This window comes from Netta rufina (assembly GCF_964035555.1).
Source record: "Netta rufina genome assembly, chromosome: 14".
NCBI classification, from domain to species: Eukaryota; Metazoa; Chordata; class Aves; order Anseriformes; family Anatidae; genus Netta; species Netta rufina.
In genome coordinates, this window is record NC_140137.1 from 7,828,545 (window position 1) to 7,848,945 (window position 20,401).

The 20,401-nt window shown below is 51.0% G+C and overlaps 1 protein-coding gene across 1 annotated transcript in view; it reads right to left on the reverse strand.

Moving 5' to 3' along the window:
- SIL1 (SIL1 nucleotide exchange factor) overlaps positions 1–20,401 on the reverse strand; it is an 85,189-nt gene that overhangs the window by 16,067 nt on the left and 48,721 nt on the right. Inside the window, exons 7-8 of the mRNA XM_084295267.1 lie at positions 19,871–20,062; positions 15,078–15,199 (exon numbers count right to left, since the gene is read on the reverse strand). Coding sequence (XP_084151393.1) covers positions 15,078–15,199; positions 19,871–20,062 — 314 coding nt within the window. The remainder of the gene's footprint in view (positions 1–15,077; positions 15,200–19,870; positions 20,063–20,401) is intronic.

Below are 20,401 nucleotides of genomic sequence, written 5' to 3' on the forward strand. Positions count from 1 at the left end.
CGCCCTGTGTATTAACAGAGGAGATCGTTGGGAAGGAGCACAGCTGATCCCATCCCTCGGCAGGCAGGAGGAGGAGAGCATCCCTCACACGCCGCCTTTCTCCCCGCCGGGTGCTGAGCCAGCAGCGAGCCTGCCCACGGGGTGTCACCAGCTGGGGGGGACAAGCCCAGGGACAACACCTGGCTGCGATTCCACCACCTCCAGACCCTGAATTTCTTCAATGATCAGCAAGGCTGGGAGGTGGCAGCACCGGGAACAAATGGAGAGAGGATGGGGATGGGGTGGCTGCCAGGGAGCGGGGACAGACTGCCTGGTGTGCGCACAGGGAACGGGCACCTCACTGCGCCCACCCCAAAAGCAATGCCTTGGGTTCTCCTTGGGCACCTGCCTTCACATCCTACAGATGGCCTTCCACACATCCCTTGGGGGGCCAGGGGATGGCCAGGGGCTCCGGGGCTGGAGGGTCCCGCAGCTTTGCCGGCCCCGTGCTCCTCCAGCGCTCACGGGGCAGAAGCAGATCGCTCCTGTGCCAGCACCAGCGTGGAGCACAACACCACAGGAGCAGGGACGTTTGTGTTGGGCCGCCCAGGTCTGAGGAACTGAAGGACTTCCTTAAACACGGAGCACGTTTCACATTTCCCCGGGCAGCTCTGATTTTCCCAGCTCTAAGTGGTGAATGGGGAGAGCCCTGCAAGGATCGCTGCCCCTCTCTCCGCCACGCGGAGCTTCCCCTTCAGAACCGGTCTGGAACTACCAAGTTTCGGGAGCTTCTGAAGGGAACCACACTCATCAGAGCTCAGAGGGGACCTTTTGGCCTGAGCCCCACTAGAAACGCTGCCACAAGGATCCTCCCTTCTCACAATTAGCAGGGACAGAGACATCGCGATGCCGGGCGACGCGGTGCTGCTATGACAACAGGACCCGGAGACTCGTTACGGGTCTCATCGAGGGATAACGAGCAATCACGGCTCCCGGAGAAGGCAGATATCAGTGAGGGCTGGTGATATTGCCATGTTTCCCCGGCTCGGGCTGGGCCTTTGGTGAGCCTGTAGGGGTTGGCTCGCGTTGTCAGGGCGCAGGCACCGCGAGTACAACTTCTGAGGACGGGCAGATTCCTGGGGAGTACGGATGAATATTCATGAAGGAACTCAGTTTGGGAGAGGAAATGAATCAAGTGTGACAAATGCTGCCTATTAGGAAAAGAGGGAGGTGCCTATTTTTAGTGGAGTTAAGCAAACATTGAGGCTCACTCTCTAAGAACTCCAAATAATGCCACTCGCCGGCTCTGCCTCCCCATCGCCGGGGAAGAATTTAGCAGCATGTTGCCACAGCCAAAACCTGCTCGCCTGAACAGAAGCGTTCTGATTTAGCCCCCATATGTGTTTTTATAAAAATAAAAGTTTTAATCTCTAATCTGCATAGGAAGATGTGACAGCTTCCACCAGGATTTTTCCCCCCTCTCCAGCATCAGAAGGCTCGGAGGAACCTTTTTAAGACGGAAGAAAATGCTGCATTCAAATCTCCGAAAAGAGCACTCACGCGGAGCTGTAATCACTTCAGATGCACAGAATTATCAGGAGGAGAAAATTCATCTCACTTAGAATCAAGACCCAATTTGAGGCAGAAAGGAAGAGGCTTGGTTTGCCGCCGTGCCAAGCACTCAGACTTTTCACTGAAGTCAAAGAAGCTCCAGCTGCTCAGAGCCATTGAAAATCATGCCCAGAATCTCTAGTGAAACTTGTTTGTAGAGATGACAGCAAGCTGATAAGGATGTTGACTATTCCCAATAAGCACACATTATTTTATATTTTTAGAGATACTTAGCCCGGCTATTATTATTATTAAGCAGAGGTGGAGTATTTACTGCCTCCTTCTCGGAAATCTGTGAAAATGCTGCCTTTCAGCAGGCTCCTCTTTTCTTCTGGTTAATATTAAAGAGTTTCCTCTTACTTTTCAGACTTACAAAATGTCCAATTAAGAAAGACAACAGAAAGAGAGCACTGCCTGATAAAAATACCATGCTCCCCACGAAGCTATTTGAAACGCCTCCATCTCACAACCTGTGCTCCTGACCTGAGATTAAGAGCAGGGCATTTGGAGAGGTCTTTACGGTGTTGTCCTAAGAGCGAGCACTCAGAAGATGCCGTGGGCAAGAGGACGGCACAAAAAGGGAGGAAGGACTCTGAGAGAAAAGCCCCTGCAGGCACAGTCCCGCTGCCATTAGCTCAGCTCCTTCCTTGACTCCTCCACCTCCAGCACCACGTGGCTTTTGTCACATCCCTTGCAGAGCTTCAATCGTGGTCTTACTGATGGCTTCTTCTAACAAAGAAGCAGCTCTGCAATGAGACCTGTACATATTTATTTCCTATCTGCCTGCGGCACCCTGATGCTCCTGTTGGGGCTGGGTGGGACTGCACCATGCCAGCCACCTCCGGCAGCCTGCTGTCCCCTCATCCCCTCCCTGCAGGGAAGTCCAGGAGACAACAGTTTTCAGAAGAAACGAGGTACCTTACTCAGCTGAGTCCTCCTGAATCTCAAAGAGGTGGCTCAGCTGACCAGCGTCCTCTCCTTACCTTCATGTTGCTGCCTAGCAGCATGGGGAGGATGTACAGAGAGCTGGTTAATGCCAGATCTGCCCAGAATGAAAGCATTGCAGAGAATCGTGGAAGATCCCGAGCTAGAAGGGACCCATAAGGATCATCGAGTCCAACTCCTGGCACCACGCTACCCAAAATTTCAGACCATGAGACCATTTGCTGGAGTCCAAGTGAAAGCCTGGAGCCTGGGGCTGGATGGGCTTTTAAGAGAAGGGTCATCTGCACACCAGGGAGCAGACAACCCCTGAGGTTTCCATCCCTCCGAGGTTCCCAAACTGGCCTCTCCCGACTGACTCCCCTGGCTTTCAGGAGACGAGCTCCCCTTCCATTTGGAGGGCACAGCGCCCACCACTAACGAAGCACTGGGGCAGCCCACGTCCCCGGGGTGCTGCACACAGCTGGGTCCCCAGCAGGCAGTGCTCACCGTGCGTCGTCCCTGGGCACGTCACGGGGTCACTTGTTAGCGAAGTTGGGTCCCTCATCCTTTAGAAAACCCAGCTCCGGCCCTCGCTGCGGCCGGCCCTCAGCAACTGTTGCCATGGTTATTGCATTTGAGTGCTTTTCATCAAGAAGATGCTGCAACAGCTGAATTGTCTCTAGCACGAGTTATTTAGGAATAACTAGTTAGTGAGTAGGAATAATGGGTTTAAACTGCCCACAGAAGCCAGCGATCGCAATTATTTTTGCTTTGATCCTGCCTTCTTTCTGGGCTCTGCCAGGTTCAGGTTTAAAGTGTGGGCTAGAGATAAGCAGCAAAGGATGAACGCTTCCTGAAGGGAAACGCACTCATCTCTGCGAGGAGATTAAAAGTCTCTCTTTACAGAGAGCCTCTGCCTTTCAATCAGTCATAAATAGGTTATAACAAGGCACAGCAATAAACCGGGAAACACAGATCCCCACCTGTCGGGTTCAGGTGGAGAAATGAGACGTACTTCCCAGCTCCACCGTGTTAATTGGTAATCAAGACGTGATGGGCAGAGCCCCAGCTCCAGCCACCAGGCGTGGGGAGCGACTGGCGTGCCGGCACCCTCCAGCACAGCGCCAGGACACGTGCTGCTCGCCGGGCACACAGCTCGTGGTGGGCACGAGCCCACGGCTCTGCTGGGGTGCTGGCACCTCGCGCCGAGCCGTGCTTCAGACCCACTTTCAAGATCACAAAGTAGGCGAACAAAGCCTGCTCCAGAAAGCCGGGTCCGTGTTGTTTTGCTCTCATTTAAAGCTCTGCAAAGTGACGGGGTAACAATGGAGCTGGCTTCCCCCCGCAGATCAGGTCCCACAGCGCAGTCCGTCAGGCATTTAATGACATAAACGCCTTGTGCTGCTCTGTGCCTGCCCTGGTACAGCTTTTGGGCAGGGAGGCGCATCCCACGGGACCTGCAGAACCGCGCAGCTACAGCGGAGGCACGGGGAGCCTGCTGCAGCCTGCACCCACCTGCACCAGGGCCCCCAAAACCCCATCCCCTTACAGCGGTGGGCACAGCAGGGTGAGGATGCTGCCCGGGGTCCCCCGGAGCAATCCAGCTTCAGCTTCATTCACACACACGAGCCTAAAGGCAAGAGAAACGCAGGAGATATCAGCCAAGCACGACTCACTGGAGCCAACGCAGCGGCCGTGCCACGGAGGCTCCGCGCAGAGCAGAGCACTGGGCTCAGAGGGGTGCCGAGCCAGCAGCAACCAGCAGGGACCCCTCAGCTGGCTCCAGCACCTCAGCCAGAGCCACCAGGCTCTGCCACCAGCTCCTGCGGGCTCGGCTTCACCTGGCTGTGCTGCCGAGCCTTACGCTGCTGGCAGAGCTGCAGCCCACCACGCAGCTCTGCCCACAGCACGCCACGGCCCCGACCACCCACGGGCAACGAGCTCTTCTCTTGCCAACAGGCTGCACTTTCCTAACAGCAACAGGCGAAACCAAATAACTGCATTTATGTGACGTGATGCCCAAAGAGATCGCGATTCAGCCTCTTCTGAGTTACCAAAAGAGACAGAAAAAGACTTCACTTATTCTAGCTAAAGTAGCTGGATTTAAAGAAATTAAATTTGTCAGTTCATTAGCGTGTAACATAAAAATGAAAAATGCATTTCTAATTCCTGATCCACTAATCCACAATCCGCTGATCTGCAATCCCCAGAGCCCCCAAAGAAAGAAAAGAAAATCCACAGCAGCCTCACACTATTTCTCTAAGACTTCCTGGGCACGTCCTGCAGAGAAAGCTCGCGCGGCAGACCCTTCCTCCCTGCACAAAATACACTGTGGCATATTTCCTGCTGTGCTTGAGGGTATCATGAATAACAAAAAACAAATTGCGCCTGTCAGAATAAATGAACAATGGATGTTCTGTGAGGTGCCAGGCTAGATGCTTCATGTGTTTGCTCAACTCCCTATCGATCCGCAATATCAGCTCATTTGCAGCAGCCCTCCTGCTCCCCAGGACAATTAGCGAGGCGCTGTATTTGCCTTCTTAACTCAGAATCGCTGCTGCTGCGCTGCTGGGAAGGTGGCTGGCCCATGAGAAAGGCTCCCCTGGCTGGCCTGAAGGGCCGTGGCCCTCTGCACCTTCTTCCCAGCTGATGGGCCTCCGCGGAAGCTGCTCCTCTTCCACTTCTGCCCCTTGCTCACTTTGCATACATCAAACCCTGACTGCCACAGGCAATATCAACTTTCTACACCAAATCCTTCTTTGCATTATTTTAAAAGCCTCTGCTTCATCCAACTGGCCAGGCTGGAGGCATCCAAAATCCTCCCTTGGGCAAGCACACCCCAAGGCAGCACAAGCCGTGGCTTTGTGCAGGGGGAGATGCACTGCCAGCTCCGAGCCGTGGGTTGGGAAGTCGGGCTGAAGCTGGGGGGGCACCATGGCACGTAGCCGCCCCCCTCGTGTCCTCTCCAGACACACTGACACAGCTCCCTGTGCTGACCTGCTCTGGCCTTTGCAAAGCAACTCTGCCTTCACTCGCTGAAGCTGCTGAGGACTTGCTGCCCATGCACGCATGGCCGTGGTTGGAGCTTTTCGGCTGGTTTGCGTGGGGAGGGCTGGCTTGCAAAGCACGAGGCAGAGACCTCCCTTCTGCAGCTTCTTCTCTTTCTCCTTGCCAGCAGCTAGGTGAGAAAAGCTTTAAAAGTGCGTGGCTACAGACTCCAGAAACATCCACTACTGCCCAAACCCACGCAGATAATGCCACCCTGTACTCCTCCACTGCTCCCTTTCGAGGGGCAGATGCACCCTTCAGCATCCCAAAAGCAAAGACGCCCCCAGCACGCACAGACCACATGCTGCATCTGCACCTCCACGCTCCCAAACTCCTTGGAACATCCCTCAAAGCCTTCCCCCTCCCCAGCTCTCCTCTCCACCGCAGCAGTCGCACAAGAGCCATCAATGACTGCACAGCTGTGGGAAGCTCGAGACCAGAAATAGCAGCTCGTTACCGAAGCGCGTCATCGTGTGCCAGGGACCCCAATGCGCCCTTCAGCTCCTCTTCCCATCGCTGCCACAGCTCTACCAGCTCCTCGTGCACCTGCACCCGTCCCAGGCCCCGTGCCGTGACCTGAAGGGGACAACCTGGGACTGAGCCCACCAAGTGACCCCTGTATTTGTCACACCAAGCTCCTCAGCCTGCGTGTGGGGACTCACGCCACCTGAACTGGTCTTGGGGTGCTGCCCGGACCAAGCCCTGGGTGCACGCAACTCTGGAAGGTTTGGTTAATCCTAACGCCGACTCCAGTTCGGGTTCCATCTGTCTTTATTCCTCCAGGGACTAATAAAGCAGCACCGTGTGTTTTCACACACTAGCTGAACCAAAATTAAGACAGATTTCAATACAAAGTGCCTAAGAAGAAAAAGCATTTTTTAGTAAGAAAATTTCAGGGTCATTACTGTTCTCAGCTTGGAGAAAGATTTTGTTAAATAAGATCAGCAGGGTATTAATTTGGAGAACAACACAGGTGAATTCCTGCCTGGTGCAAGACACAGAAACACACCGAAATCACATTTAGGGGCCCCCAGGACAGGAGCATGCGTGGAGACGTGCTCCCGGCCCCGTCTGACGGGAGGTGGGCAGCTGGCAGCGGGAGATGGGAAGCGCCCACGTGTGCAGCAGCTGGCACCCTGCTGCACCAGGCATGGACCAGAATCCAGAAACCCTTTTAAACTCTGTTATGTTGACAGGAAGAGATAAAACAACACCAAGAACCCTCGCGTTTCATCACATGTGGCATTTTTTAGCTGCTTAAGGCTAGGGGAACCTCTCCATTTCACGGTACCGTTACCACCCCAGGATTTTTGCTCCTAGCTCCAAAAAAACCAGCCACAGGCGTGCTCAACCAGACAGACCTGCATGTCCACTTCAATAAGGCAATTCCTATGTTGCTCTAGTGGTTTATACAAAGCAGCAGCCCTAATTACTGATCTCAGCAGATGGAGCCAAGGCCTAACAGCCTGTCCCTCAAACAGCCGCGGCGGAGCCGTGCCCATCGCCGCCCGGCCGCCAGCCAAGCAGCAGCACCGTGCTCACTCCTTCCTCTCCCAGAGATGTGATCCTCCTTCGGTGACAGCCAAAAAATGCAGGGATGCTCCCGATGGACAGGTCAGCTGCAGGACAGCTAACACAATCGAACAGGTACAGCTCAGCATTGGGGCAGGAACAACTGAGAAACGGCCACGAACACGGAGGGAGCAGCGTGATGGACGGGGCGCTCGCCATGACCCACAGGCTGCAGCTAACACCACCCGACTGCTGGCAGAGTCCCATCACCTATTTTCAGGGCATTCAGGAAGTTTAAAAAGGAGAGACAGAGAAGTTACATGGTTCGTAACACACAAGACCAGTGAGAATCCGCGAGAACCGAGGTGCGCTGGGGGACAGCCTGGTGCCTCTGAAGGACGCGAGGACGCAGCCCTTTGATGGTTGCGTTCTGGAACTGGCTACCCTGGAAACTCCTCAACTGCAGCAGAAAGGCTGAGTGATGTACAGAGAACCAATTTAGGCTTCAGATCTATTCAGAACTCACGCAGTGATGTCAAGGGGCTAGGACTCGGTGGGCAGCAGCGGCTATAACGTTCCTCAAGCCTGGGGGATGGCTCCAACCACGGGGCAGGGGCTGTCCCCAGGAGCCTGGCAGGGCTCGGAGGTCTGCCCGGCCTCCCAGACAGCCGAGCCAGCAGTCATCCCCTTCCAAACCACGCCAGGCAGCTCTGAGGGCTTCCAGTGGACATTTTCTTTTAAGCAGAAATAGGATCGTCTAAAATACAGATCAAAACCCGGCTCGCACGAAGATGCAGAACGTCAGCACCTGAGGGAAGATGCAGGCAGTCAACAGCGATGATGAGTTTCTTCAGAAAAAGATAATTTCCAGTAAGCTGTTGTTTTTTCTCTCGGCAGAACATTACCCTATGCAAACACTTGGAGAGCCTTGAAGGGGCTGTGGTTGGAAGCAATCTGGTGGAAGACCTGAGGAACTGCCTTTGTGGATGAATAACCAACTGTTCCGCTGAATCTTAAAGCACGCGGGCAGACGGAAGACAAAAAAAAAAAAAACTTGATCAAAACACAGTATCTGGAAAACAGGCAGGCTGGAAGATGCCAGCCTGGGAATGAGCTCATGTGCCGAGACTTGATCCCTCTTCAACCAGGACAGGCAAGGGCCAGCGGTAGGCACTGTGACAGCCCACGGCTGCTGGCTGGTTTTATTCGCTCCCTGCATGAGCCCTGGGCCCAGCAGCTCTGCCTTCCCCTCGGCATGACGGGGAGAGCAGGGGAACGGCAGAGGGCTGGCAAGAAACTGGAGCCAAAGCCCTGAAACCACCTGGAATCCCCCGAGAGCTACGGGCAGGCCCCCAGGACCCCTCCAGGAGCCTGGCTCTGCCTTTCCCCGTTCGTGCTGCGAACCCGGAGGGATCTGCCTCTGCATGCTCGCTGCGTACAGCCTGCCAGCAATTAAATCCAACAAAAGCAGCAATCAGGAAAGGGGTAGGAGGGTGCACACAGCAGGACCTGCAAAGAAAGGGACGGATCCAGATCCTCCCATAGCAGCTCAGACAATTGACGTAATCACGGGGCCAGCTCTGTCCACCCCAACCCCTGCTCGGAGCAGGTATGTAATTGAGGCTGGATCCCGCATTTCCTGCTCTCATTGTTCGTCTTCCTCCCATTTTTTTTGTTTCTTTGTTCTATTCAATGCACTTTCTCAACCTCCCTTCTAAAAACACATTAAGGACGGGCTGCTGCAGCCCTCTGCACAACGTGATTAAAGAGGAGACGCAGATGCCTCTTCTTTGTGCAGCGTTTTGCACCTATTACTCGGAGGGAATGCAGGGAACACGCGACATGGAAAAGTCGCAGCAGGTCAGGAAAATAATGTAGGTGTTACGTAGGAAAATCTTTGAAGCTTGTGAAGCCATTAACTGAGTGCAGAGGCTGTAGTAGAAAGGATAAACAGAGAACATGGATGATGAATAAATAGTGGCTTAAGTGACAAAGGAATACATGTTGCGTCCAGTGATGAAGCACCAAACCCAGCAAGTTTGGGCTGTTTTCTGCAGAAAGTGATTAGGTAACCAGTCTGAGTGCATATCCTACATGTGAACCACAATAACTCAACGCCTTGAGCGGAGAGCACGCCTCCTGTTTGTCCTAAATGAGAGAAGACAGAAACAAGGCGTTTTATACAACGCGCGACCTGGCTGCGAGGACGTTTTTCTGCAGGTTGTGTCCCCAACCTCCCTGCTAAAGGCAGGGCACTGCCGAGCCCGGCCAGGCACCGCCAGCTCTCCTGCACGGCTCTGCATACCTGAAAAATTCCCCACATTCAACCCAAGTGAAGACATCCCCAACCCCGAAACAATCCCGCTGGGACAGGCTAAGATGTCCTAGATGTCCACCCATCCCATGCCCACCACGTCCTTCCCTGCTGCAACGGCTCAGCCTCCAGAAACCTGCCCTCACCCAGCATTTACACGACCAAAGCATTCAGGAAAATGAAAACAAGCAAAAAACTCTGATTCTAGATTTTTCTCCCAGGGTCTGCTCTCCCTGTTTTCACAAGAGCACGAGGATGGCAGTTTACTATTTAATTGTTAATTACACTTCCTTGTTATATTTCAGATGATGAAAAATGTTTAGGGATTTATTCTTCTGTGTAATTAACCATAATGATGAAACACAGTTTTATACCGCACTGCAGTTTTTGTTGAGGTTATTTATAATGGGAAAAGGCTAAATAGGTTGAGTTCATTATCGTTACAGAAAAAATTGAGGTGACCCAATCAAATTAATTTGAAATTAAGTGCAGTGAGGCTGCTAACTCCACACAAGTCAGGAGTTCAAATAAAAATAGAATCGAAGCTACAAAGCAAGAAATTACCAGTGGGCAGGGAGCTGAGCTGGAATTCCTGCGTCTGAGAGGTGGCAGCACACAAAGTTGTCAAACAAGGCCACTGAAGCAAACAGCGAAAATGAATAAAGAGATGGGAAAAGATTGCAGGGTGTAAAAAGAAGCCGGAGGAGGAAGGGACAAACATGAAGATGGATTTGAAATAAATGGGAAGGGACAGTGCTTGTTAAGCTAACTATATGTATCTTTCTGCCTGGAGATTCTTCTGTCCTTAGGAGACAGAACCGAAGCAAGGTCTTCAATTTTACTTTTCCTGAGTTTATCGTGTGATGCTGGACCTCGATATTAAACAGCAGTGAGCATCAACCAGTTTCATTGCCAAGTCAGACTTAATTCCACATCTGGTGGGGATTTTCTCCTGTCGGCAAAGATCCTGAAAGCCTCCAGTACTCCTCCGACAGACACAGGGGTCGGATGCGGTAGGGGAACGGACACCACCGAGATACCAACAGCCCCAGGGGGTGAGACACAATGTTGCCCCAGCCCTACCTCTCGAAGGAAAGAAGATGAAAAATCAGAAGCCAAAGAAACCAGGCAGACCTCGTGGTGCTGAGCAGCTCACGCACAGCTCGGCGCTGAGCTGTGCGGGGAGGCAGCAGGCCCATGGCTCCTCCTTGCCGACACGGGGCAAGCTCTCAGCGCACCCTGGGGCCAGCTGAGATGAGTAAGGGCTCTGGGGATGTTTGTGATGCACGCTGTCAGACTTCCAGGGGGCTGTAACTTATGGGAAATGAATAAGAGAGGCAATGGGCTGACACGAGACACGTCTGGGAAACTTCCAGGCTGCCGCCAGACGATGCCCAGGTGACCGGCTGGGACGGGTTTACTCCCAAGCCTTTGCCAAGTCGTAACATTTGATTTATCATTCAGGGCTGAAATGGGGAACAGCGAGATCCCGGTAGCTTCGGGCTTGTTGGAAGGTCTCCCACACAATGAGGCCGTGCTGGGCACTGCCCGGTGTCCCGGAGGACAGCTGGCATACACGGGATCACACCGCGGGCTGCAGATCCTGTCCCCAGCTACATGGCTCGAACAGGACTCGGGGCCTGGCTCCCACTTCGGCCACACCAAAATCTCACTTTCTGCCCTCTCTGCCCTCTCCCCGTGAAACACAAACTGCTTCTCTTTGCCTCACAGGCTGCATGGCTTAGCTCCTCTCCTTCCTCACCTCTAACTCACCCCTGCGCACATGGGGATCATTTGGGATAAAGCTTCAAGAATGCATTTGACATAAATTATTGTTCCCCTCCTAAACGGATTACAAAAATCCTTTTATTACAAAATATTAAAATGTTCAAATTATTGGTGTGGAAAAATGCTTCCTGGTGGTAAAGTTTTTAAAAATTGAGGTTTTAAGCACAAACGTAATCCTTCCTGGCTAACATTTCCAGCCTTGTGAAACATCTAGATACAAATTGCACAGAGGCCTGGCTATGCTGCAAACAAAGGAAGATGTTGCCTGTAAATAGCTTAGAGGACATCAGAAGACACTTCTCTCATCAGCAATCTTTTTAGCTTAATATAGCTCCTCTTTGCATAAAACATTGACATTTTTGCAATGTTTGGACCCAATGGTGCGAATGCTGATTGTCATCCGAAGATGCCGGAGCGTACCTTCAGAAATATGCAAGAGCATTTTACAGACAGTAGTTTCACTTGCCTCCAAAATGCTGTATCTTAATATTTCATACTTTATATATATTTAAATGTTAGTACCACTGGATAAGTGCTAACATGCTTTTATGCTAATGCAATCACTGAAAATCCAGATAATGTTGTGTATTGGCATATACTGTTAGTGAATTATGGATACCTAAATGTACAATCCCACATGCCTAGCAATTATTTTTGTTAGTGCATTTAACTTTTATTTGCAATCAGAGCACATGAGGATTGTTCAAATGAAGTTTACTTTTGCAAACTGCTGAATGGAAAACATTTTGTTAAAGGTTTAAAAACAGTGAGGCTGTGATGAGGTTGCAGAGTTGCAATAAGGGCAGCGCTCAGAGAACTCTACCAGATGGAACGATGTTTGGTTTGGTCACAGACTTGGCAATTAAACCCTAAATGTCTAAATCTAAGGGCGTATAAGAGAAACAAGAGATGAAATCTTGATTTCTTCCCTACCAGGCCACTCTCCCCCAAGACAGAGGCTCACAAGTAGAGGCAGGCGGAGCCCTGGAGGACCGCATGCACCCAGGCAGTCCCCTGGGACCCTTTCCTCTGGGGACCAAACTCCTCTGTGTTAGTGCTGCTTTTCAAAACCAGTTTAAGCCAAATAAACCAGACTGCTATCAGGGCAAGGAAATCCCAAACATCCCCTGCTGTGCCTTCTCCTCCTCCTCCTCCCTTCTGCCTTTGTTGATTTTGGTATCTTGGCCAGCTACATGGCCCATTGACTCAAGTTGCTGATCCACTTGAAAACCATTTTATCCCAGCTCAGTTTTCAGCTCTCTGAGCCAAATCCCCACCAGACTGCACGCAGGCAGGGCCCGGGACACAGCCCGAGGCAGTGCTGCTGCCCTTGTACAGCAGTTGCACTTATATTCACTGTGAAACCAGCGCCTGAAGCAAGGGAAGAACTGCTCTAAATCCACCTCCCACCTGCAGCAGGTCACTGGCAGTGAGGAAGAGCTGCAGTGAAAGTTACAGGAGATGGAAATCAGAGCTTCAGTTTTAGGCTGTGAACTTGGGAAATCAGCAGGCTCTGTAGGAGGACACGGCTCTGACCTCTCTGAGCAGCAGGAGCAAGACCTGGGTGATGCAGCTGGTTTCTCCATCCTTCCCCTGCTTCGTGCCTGCACCCACCTGGTCAGAGTTACACACAAAGCAAACCCAAAGAAAACCCAAGCATTTTTCGATTTAAAAGTTCTGGATCTGACCCACGCAGTGAGAGAGTCTGACTCAGTGCCCCGTGGTTTTCTCCTGCGTAACACCACTCGCCTACAGGCAGCACCACAAACGACCTCCTGCAGGTTTGGCTACGCCAGGACTTACCGACCTCCCAGGCTGGCCAGAGGAGCTGCTACAATCACAATTTGATTTTTCTCTGGGAAGGTTTGCTTAGCTTGAACCTGCTGGCTTGAGCCAACCTGGCTGCTTTCACTCGAAGGGACCTGGGGGGTGCCACAGACCCACCTGGCGAGCAGGAGACTGCTGCCTCTTGCCCAGGCACGGCTTGGCATCCAGCAGAGGACCTGCCACCAGCACAGGGTACGTGAGCACAGATCACATCATGTCCCTGCAGCCCAGTGAGCTACAGCACCTCTGGGCCACTACAGGGAAGTCCTGCCACCAGACCGAGGCCCCCAGGAACAACTACAAGGGAAGGAAATAAATAACAACCCCTCCAAAGAACAAAGCACAACTGAAAACGCTTAGCGTGAAGTACATGAAATGCCCCTGGCAGTTTAAGCAGAGCACAGAGTAACCTGAGACAAGGTACGAACAAATAAATTAACCAGCTAGCACAAAGCAGATGAGTTGGCATGTAGGTGTCTACTGAGAAAGCTTAAGCACAGCAAGGAGAAAAAAGCAAATCCAAAACTGCAGCATAATATTCCTCACATTTTGGAACTCAGCTCTCAGACAATACATCATCTGAACCACTCAAAATTACCATCTGTCAGAACGTCCTTTAAAGAAATAAGGCTTAAAAGTTTTCAGAGCAGTATTTTAATATTGTCACGTTAGAAAAGACCCAGTCTCTGTCCAAAGGAAGGCATTTCCAATAAAATGAGAAATACTATGCAAAAACACTAGTTTCATCAGCCAGTGCTACATGCTCATCTCATGAGAGAACAAATTTCTTGAGTCTTGATCATGTCACATTAGCTAAATCTGGAAAGATAGGACCTGAGAGCCCCTTTTTATTTTGTAGGTTGCCTTTACATGTTTCCAGAGCCTCTGCATGACTTTCTCTTTTTGAAACATATAATTAAACATCCACATGCCATTAAAAACCCTGAGGAAACAATTATAGTTTCAAATATTCAGCTATGCCAGCAGATGACAAGCAGGTCTACCTCTCTGCCATGAAGGAATGTATCTGACTGTAATCAATAAGGCGAGCTCTGTTTCAAACCATGAGCTGGATCATTTCCTGGTGTAAATCAGGGGACCTGCTGCTGTCAGTGAAGCCACATTGCTCTGCACATGCTGAAGACCAGCTGCATTCTATGTAAGGTTGCAAAAGAAATGCAGATTTGTAGACTATATATTAGACCTAGTGATAAATAATTTATAGCGGTGGAGAAAGTGATCATATTTTTAGGCACAGAAATAAGCAGATATAATGGTCCTGACTTTCAGTCTTCAGTCTTCACTCCTGACCTTGAAGTTTGGGTCCATCCAATGCATTTCTCAAGTCTCTGTGCAGGGAAATGCGCAACGGACCCGTGCACACAGCAATGCCCAAACACCCATAAAGCAAAAAGAGCACCAACGAAACCCACAGGGTGCACCTGGGTGGTGCACGTTCCCACCTAGCACGGGGCACACTGGGCTCCTTTGGGCAATAGCCATCAGCCAGTGAACCACAGACATCCTCCAGATCAGTCTCTAATGCTGTATCTAATCAAAACTGCTTTGGTTATGCCTGTAGGTCAGAGGGATGTGTCCCTAAGGCTAAAGAAAGATAATAAAATCCCTTCAAAGACCATGGGAGTTGCTGTATTTCTGAAATCAGCATCTCACTATCCTAAAGCAGCTTTGGAGCAAGGAATAGGAGGGAGAAAAGAGCACCCTGGGCGCTCATAACTGCATCATCCTCAGAATCTTCCCCCTGAAAGGGCTGCTAAGGGGATAGGAGGGGAAGGAAGAATTATTCTCCTCGGATTTGGGTAAAAACAAGGAGATCAGGGGAAAAAAAGCATTCATAGTTTCCATGCTGAATTACTTCTGGCTAAGTTTAATGAGCAGGGTGAGGATGTGCTGAAGAAAAGCCCGAGGGAAGTGAAGGGCTGCAAGAAAGGGGCTAGGCAAGGGAGAAGAAACTTTGGTGTCACAAGAAGAAAAGCTTCCAGCTCTGGCTGTAAATGGGGGAGCTGAGGAGAAGCACACCCAGCCCGTTGGGCTGGGCAGGAGCAGAGCTCACCTGGAGAGCGCGGCTCCCAGGACGAAGGCAGCGTGCTCCTTCAGGATGGGCTCCGTGCTGTTCAAGCCCTCGATCACGAGCTGGAGTCCACCCATGGAGAGGAAATCCTTCGCGTTGTCCACCTGGGGGAGAGCAGATCCCTGTCAGCACCAAACAGCCACAGCCACAGGCCTCGAGATCCAACTCCATCATTCAACAGCGCCTTGCTTCAGCTCTTCCCTCCCCATCTCACCAGCACGGAGCTTTAAAAAGTCTAAATTAACAGGGAACGAGCGTGGCTGGTTTCATACAACACTGCCTGTGAGGATGGACGTCATGTTTGCAGGAACAGAGCCCGCTGACAGGTGGCTATTATCAAATGCAGAGGCATCGCTGATACTTTGATTAGCTATCAAAACTTCCCTCGGCACATGCCTCAGCACTTCGGGAAACTGATGTCAAAAAAGAGAATTCTCTGCTCTCTCCTCCGAGCAGACCATTACTGGGAACCCAGGGAATTGTGTGTTTTGCAAATGCGATTAATTAATTAATCCTCTAATTGCAGCACCAGGAGTTAGAAACGCTTAAGAGCCCAGCAGCAGCACCGGTACATCGGCAGCATCACCTCTGCTGGTACACGGGCTGTTCCAGGCACTTGTCATGGACGTGGTCGAAAATTTCCTGCAGACGTGGAAAGCAAGAAGCCAGACCCTGCTCGGGAGCACTAGCGAGGAGCTTTTCCCTGGGGCAGCCTCCACAATGATTTCTCTAAATCCGACAATATTGGAGTAGCTGCCACTAGGGAAAAGTTTAAACGTTAGCGGGAATTCCTCCAGGAAATTCATCAGTCTTTGACTTTAAACAAACGTGGGGCTAACCAGACAAAAATCACAGTGGACATCTGTTCTAAGGGAGAAAATTAGAAAAGGGCTCTGAGTGGTTTGCAAACAAAATTTAGAGGAACTGTGCAAAATGCTTCAAGTAGAAAATTCAGTCCAAATTCAAATTAATGCATTCTGGTTTTAAAGGCTTTTTTTGCAACTTATAAGGAAATCTGTCAAATTTTCAGAATTGCTTATGCAAATAGCTTGGGTTTAGGATCTCAACATTTCTCTTTTGCAAAAGAAACACAGACAGCATATATTGGTGGATGGAAAAAGAACAAAAATGAGACTAGCCGGGCAAAATGACCTCCCTGGATTTAGCGAGAGGGCTGATCTGAAAAGGGAGGAAAGAACAAACACTGCGAAGCGTGCACAAGATGTCGGACTAACACATTTCCACTTCTGAATGCTCTCTGAGAGTCAGCAGTGATGTCGTGCTTAGCGTTATTTCTGTCTCGACCGTGTGCCTTCACCAATCGTGGCCGTAAGTCGGATGGTTTAGATGCCATAGTCTTGAACGAAGAAGCTACTCAATTTTGTGTCCTACAGCCTTGTCTTCACCTGGGGAGCTATAGCCTGTCTGTTCTCCCCACTGGGACAATGCCTCTCACTTGCTGTCCCTCTGCAGAGTCGGTAGCAGAAAGGCAGTCCCTGGGGGTGTCCTGTAGCTCATTCAGGATTTGCAGCAGCTTTTTGATCCTTTCAGATCCTACTTTTAAGCATCCTTATAAACTGGATCTGCCAGACCTCTTACCATTCTGCAGGTCCTTCTTTGTCTACAAAGAAACTTATGCAGCAACCTAAATTCATCTGCCGGCGGGGGCTTTTAGTGCTCAAACTGAAAAAAAAAAAAAAACGAGGCTGTTTTTAGGCTAGAATTGGACGTTTACTTCTGCTGAGGAGGGAACTGCCTCGTTAGGCTATGCAGTGCCTGTCTGGACGGGAACGCTGTGCCACAGAAAGTTTCCAGCATCAGTTGTGCTAAAACCAACCACTGCCATATCCCCGTCGGGAACAGAGTCCTGCAGGGCAGCAGCAGTGCCAGGGAGAGACCTGGACCGCAGAATATAAAGTGCACTGTAAAGCTTATTTTGAAGATGTATTCGTTTTTAACCACATTTCTTCCTTCACTGGAGTCTCTTGTGAGAGCTCCTTCCCTCACCATTAAATTTAAAAAAAAAACAATACCAAAAACCACAACAAAAGCCCCAAACCCAACAACTCGAAGGTATCAACCTCTCTGGGGAGCAGAGGATGCTGTGAGGCAGCCTGCCTGTGCCTCGCTTCAGTCCACTGAAAACAGCACGGAAGAAAGGCAAAGATCAAAAGAGCTCTTGAGTAAAGTACACAGGCAAGGTTGGAGAGGAGAGGGATGGGAGAAGAGCAAATATGACAGCAGTTACTTAGGGAGCACCTTCAAATTGGAAGGGAAGGAAAACGGGGAGGGGAGATGAGAGAGAAAATGTTGGGAAATGAAAGCAGGGAAAAGCAGCATGTCAACCATCCGCGATGGAGAGGAAATTAGCAGTGAGAAATGGTGTAGCATGTCAGAGGAGGGAAGGGAGAAAGATAAGGAGAGTAAATAATTGAGAGAAAGAGCCTGCAAAAGCATGAGAGCGGGGCTTGGCTCCGCACACTGCTGTGCAAGCACCGTGAACTCTGTTTATAAATGAGTTATGCTCTGGCCTCTGCATATTTGCATTTGTTTTTTATGCATTACGGATAACCTAGGAAGCCAGACCGTCCTGCTCTTCCTCCAAGATGGACTCCCAAGCATGCCAACTCGAATCCTGACCGATGAGAAGCAAAGCAGAGCTGGCAACCCCAAGCTGAGCAGACGCAGAGCCCTTGGGCCGGCTCTCCAGGAGCAGGAGAGCATCGCTCCCCAGCTCAGCCCTGACCACGGCTCCCCTCTGCTTCTTCATGGAGGGTTTGGCAGCTTCCCGTGCAGGATGCCCGTGACCGCGCTGCGGAGCGAGGCACAACCCTTCTCTTGCAAACCCTGCTGGGCACGACATGTCCCACTCAACAGGTATTTTGGGAGAGGAATAACCAGCAAAAGCAGTGGCAAACTGACATCGGCACCCCGTTCTGGTGCCCCACAGCCTCCAGGGGCACGGCGCCACTCCCGGCCGGCTGGGTCCTCGCAGCGCTCTGCGGCACAGGCACACTTGGCTGCTGCTCAGTAATTACATTAAGCCGGTGCTGCTAAAGTCAGTACCAAGCAGAGATAATGCTCTGGACGCATTCAACTCGCTGGAAGAAGAAAGAGGAGGAAAAGCCACGCTGGCTTACAGACAAGTCATATTTCTTATCAGCTTCCTGCCTGATGAGAAGGTGCTGCCCAGCCATCTGCCCCGACTGCGCGGGCACAGAGCAACGTTGTGATGGATGCACAAAGGAGCCCTGTGTGCGCCCTGCCAGCCTCCCTGCCATTTCCCCCTCTGACCCATTTGATGCTGGACGCGGTTCCCTTTGATGCTCCGAGCCCTGCCCTGGGAGCAGGGATCATTTCCCTGCTGGTCCTGTCTGAAATGGCTCAGCCCATCCTGCGCCACGAGCAGGCAGGGTTTTACGCTGGAATAATCCAGAACGTTATGCTGGGATCCAAAGCATCCCAGCGTGTTTGGGAATTGCTTTTTAGCATGCTGGCCTGATGCTCTGGCACCCTTAACTGGACAGAATTAGCCCTGAGTATAAATACGAAGCTCTTAGGGCGCCCATTGTTCACACTTATTCTCTGAGTCAGACAGATGCCGGCAGTGAAACAAAAGCATTGAGAACAAACAGCAAGGAAGCCTCTGCGTGTGCATGACAGAGATTTAATGTGCAAAGGCAAGACAAAGAGCCCTGCAAATAATGCTTCTATTAGCTGGAACACGGGACTCCATTCCCAGCAGCTTGTTCCTTCAGCTAACTTCCCCCCAAAAATGTGTTTGTGTCTGTAAGAAACGCCATTCCAGTGAAAGGTCTGGCACTATCATCTCTCGAGAGTTCTCGTTCACCCTCTGAAATAACAAAAGTCCCTGAGAGCGACAGTGGAAACTCTCCCATTCTGCTCCAGTGCCTCCCAGTAGCCGGGCAGGGAGAAGCCCCATCCTCTCCCCGGAGGCTGAGCACAGTCCCGATGCCCGGACTCCCAGCCAAACCGCGGCAGCCTGAGAAGGCAGCAGGCACAACGGAGGAGAGCGGCGTGCCCAGAGCCTGCAGCAAACCAGAGTTAAAAATGCGTGAGCGTAAAGCAGAGCAAGAGAGATCTGAGGGGAAAAAAAAGAGTGTGAGCATAAACCAGAGGAAGAAAGATCTCAGGAGATATTCAACCTCATGCACAGCCAATCACCATGGCTCAGCTGATGCTCAGCAACTGGCCATTTGCCTGAGCCTTCAGTCATTTCTGCCATCAGCCCAGCTGCGAGAGAGGCTCTGCAGGCCAGTTCTTACTCACACCAAGACAAAATACAGGCTTCTGGGTGTCTGTCATCTTCCCTGCTATGAAGACATTCTCTGTGAACTGGTCTATGAGGACCTACTTGCAGCCACAAACGCTTTCCATGGAAGAAGCGAGAAAGTACTTTTATTTTTTTTTAGCAGCCTTCAATAAACTTACTCAGAAAGTGGCAGATAAAACCCATTTTCCTAACATTAACAAGTGTATAAAAAAGAAGAGAGGACAAGAAAAAAAGCCGGAGAACAGACAACAAATCAAGCAACACTAACCCCTAGGAAACTGCTTGCTACTGCTACAAGTGATGATTTATTCAAACTCGGATAAAAAATAAGCCTGCAGTAGCCTCTGCTATCTGTTATTGTCCCAGGATTATGCTAATTAAGTAATTTGTATTACCTGATACTGATAGGAAAAATAAAACCACGTTTATAATACCGTAGTCCCTGGATTTTACATGGTGGTTACAAATGCATTTTTGTTACCTGGTGTACATAATATTCGAGATCATAAAGCGCCGCTACTTTTTCATCCAGTGTGGAAGCAGAGCTGTTGAATTTGCTGATTAATTTATCCATGATTTCATAATCTGTCTCCATCTTCACGTTCAGCTTTTCAAACTCCTCCTTCAGCTGCTCTATGGGACGGAACTTCTTCCTCACCTCTTCCTCGTGGGCCTTGAAAGCAGCAGGAGGAAAGCAGATATTAAAGAAGGCGATAAAGAAAGCAACCCCTGCCCCAGATGCACAAGGCCCCTGTGTGTCAGAGCTGTAGGGCAGGGCTGGAAGGCACCTTGGGAGCAGGTGAAGGACCTGAAGACAGGGGAGGGGACAGCAGCCCAGCTCTGCTGCCTGCCGTGCTGCCCTGGCTCACAGCAGGCACCACGCGTGGTGGGACCTGTCCCAGGCCTGTGGGCTGTGTTCGGCAGCCCGGCCACCCAGAGGCTCACACCACAACACTGTGCAGCACTCATCTGTCCAAATCCAGCCGAAGAGGCGTGGAGCAGCCTGCTGGGT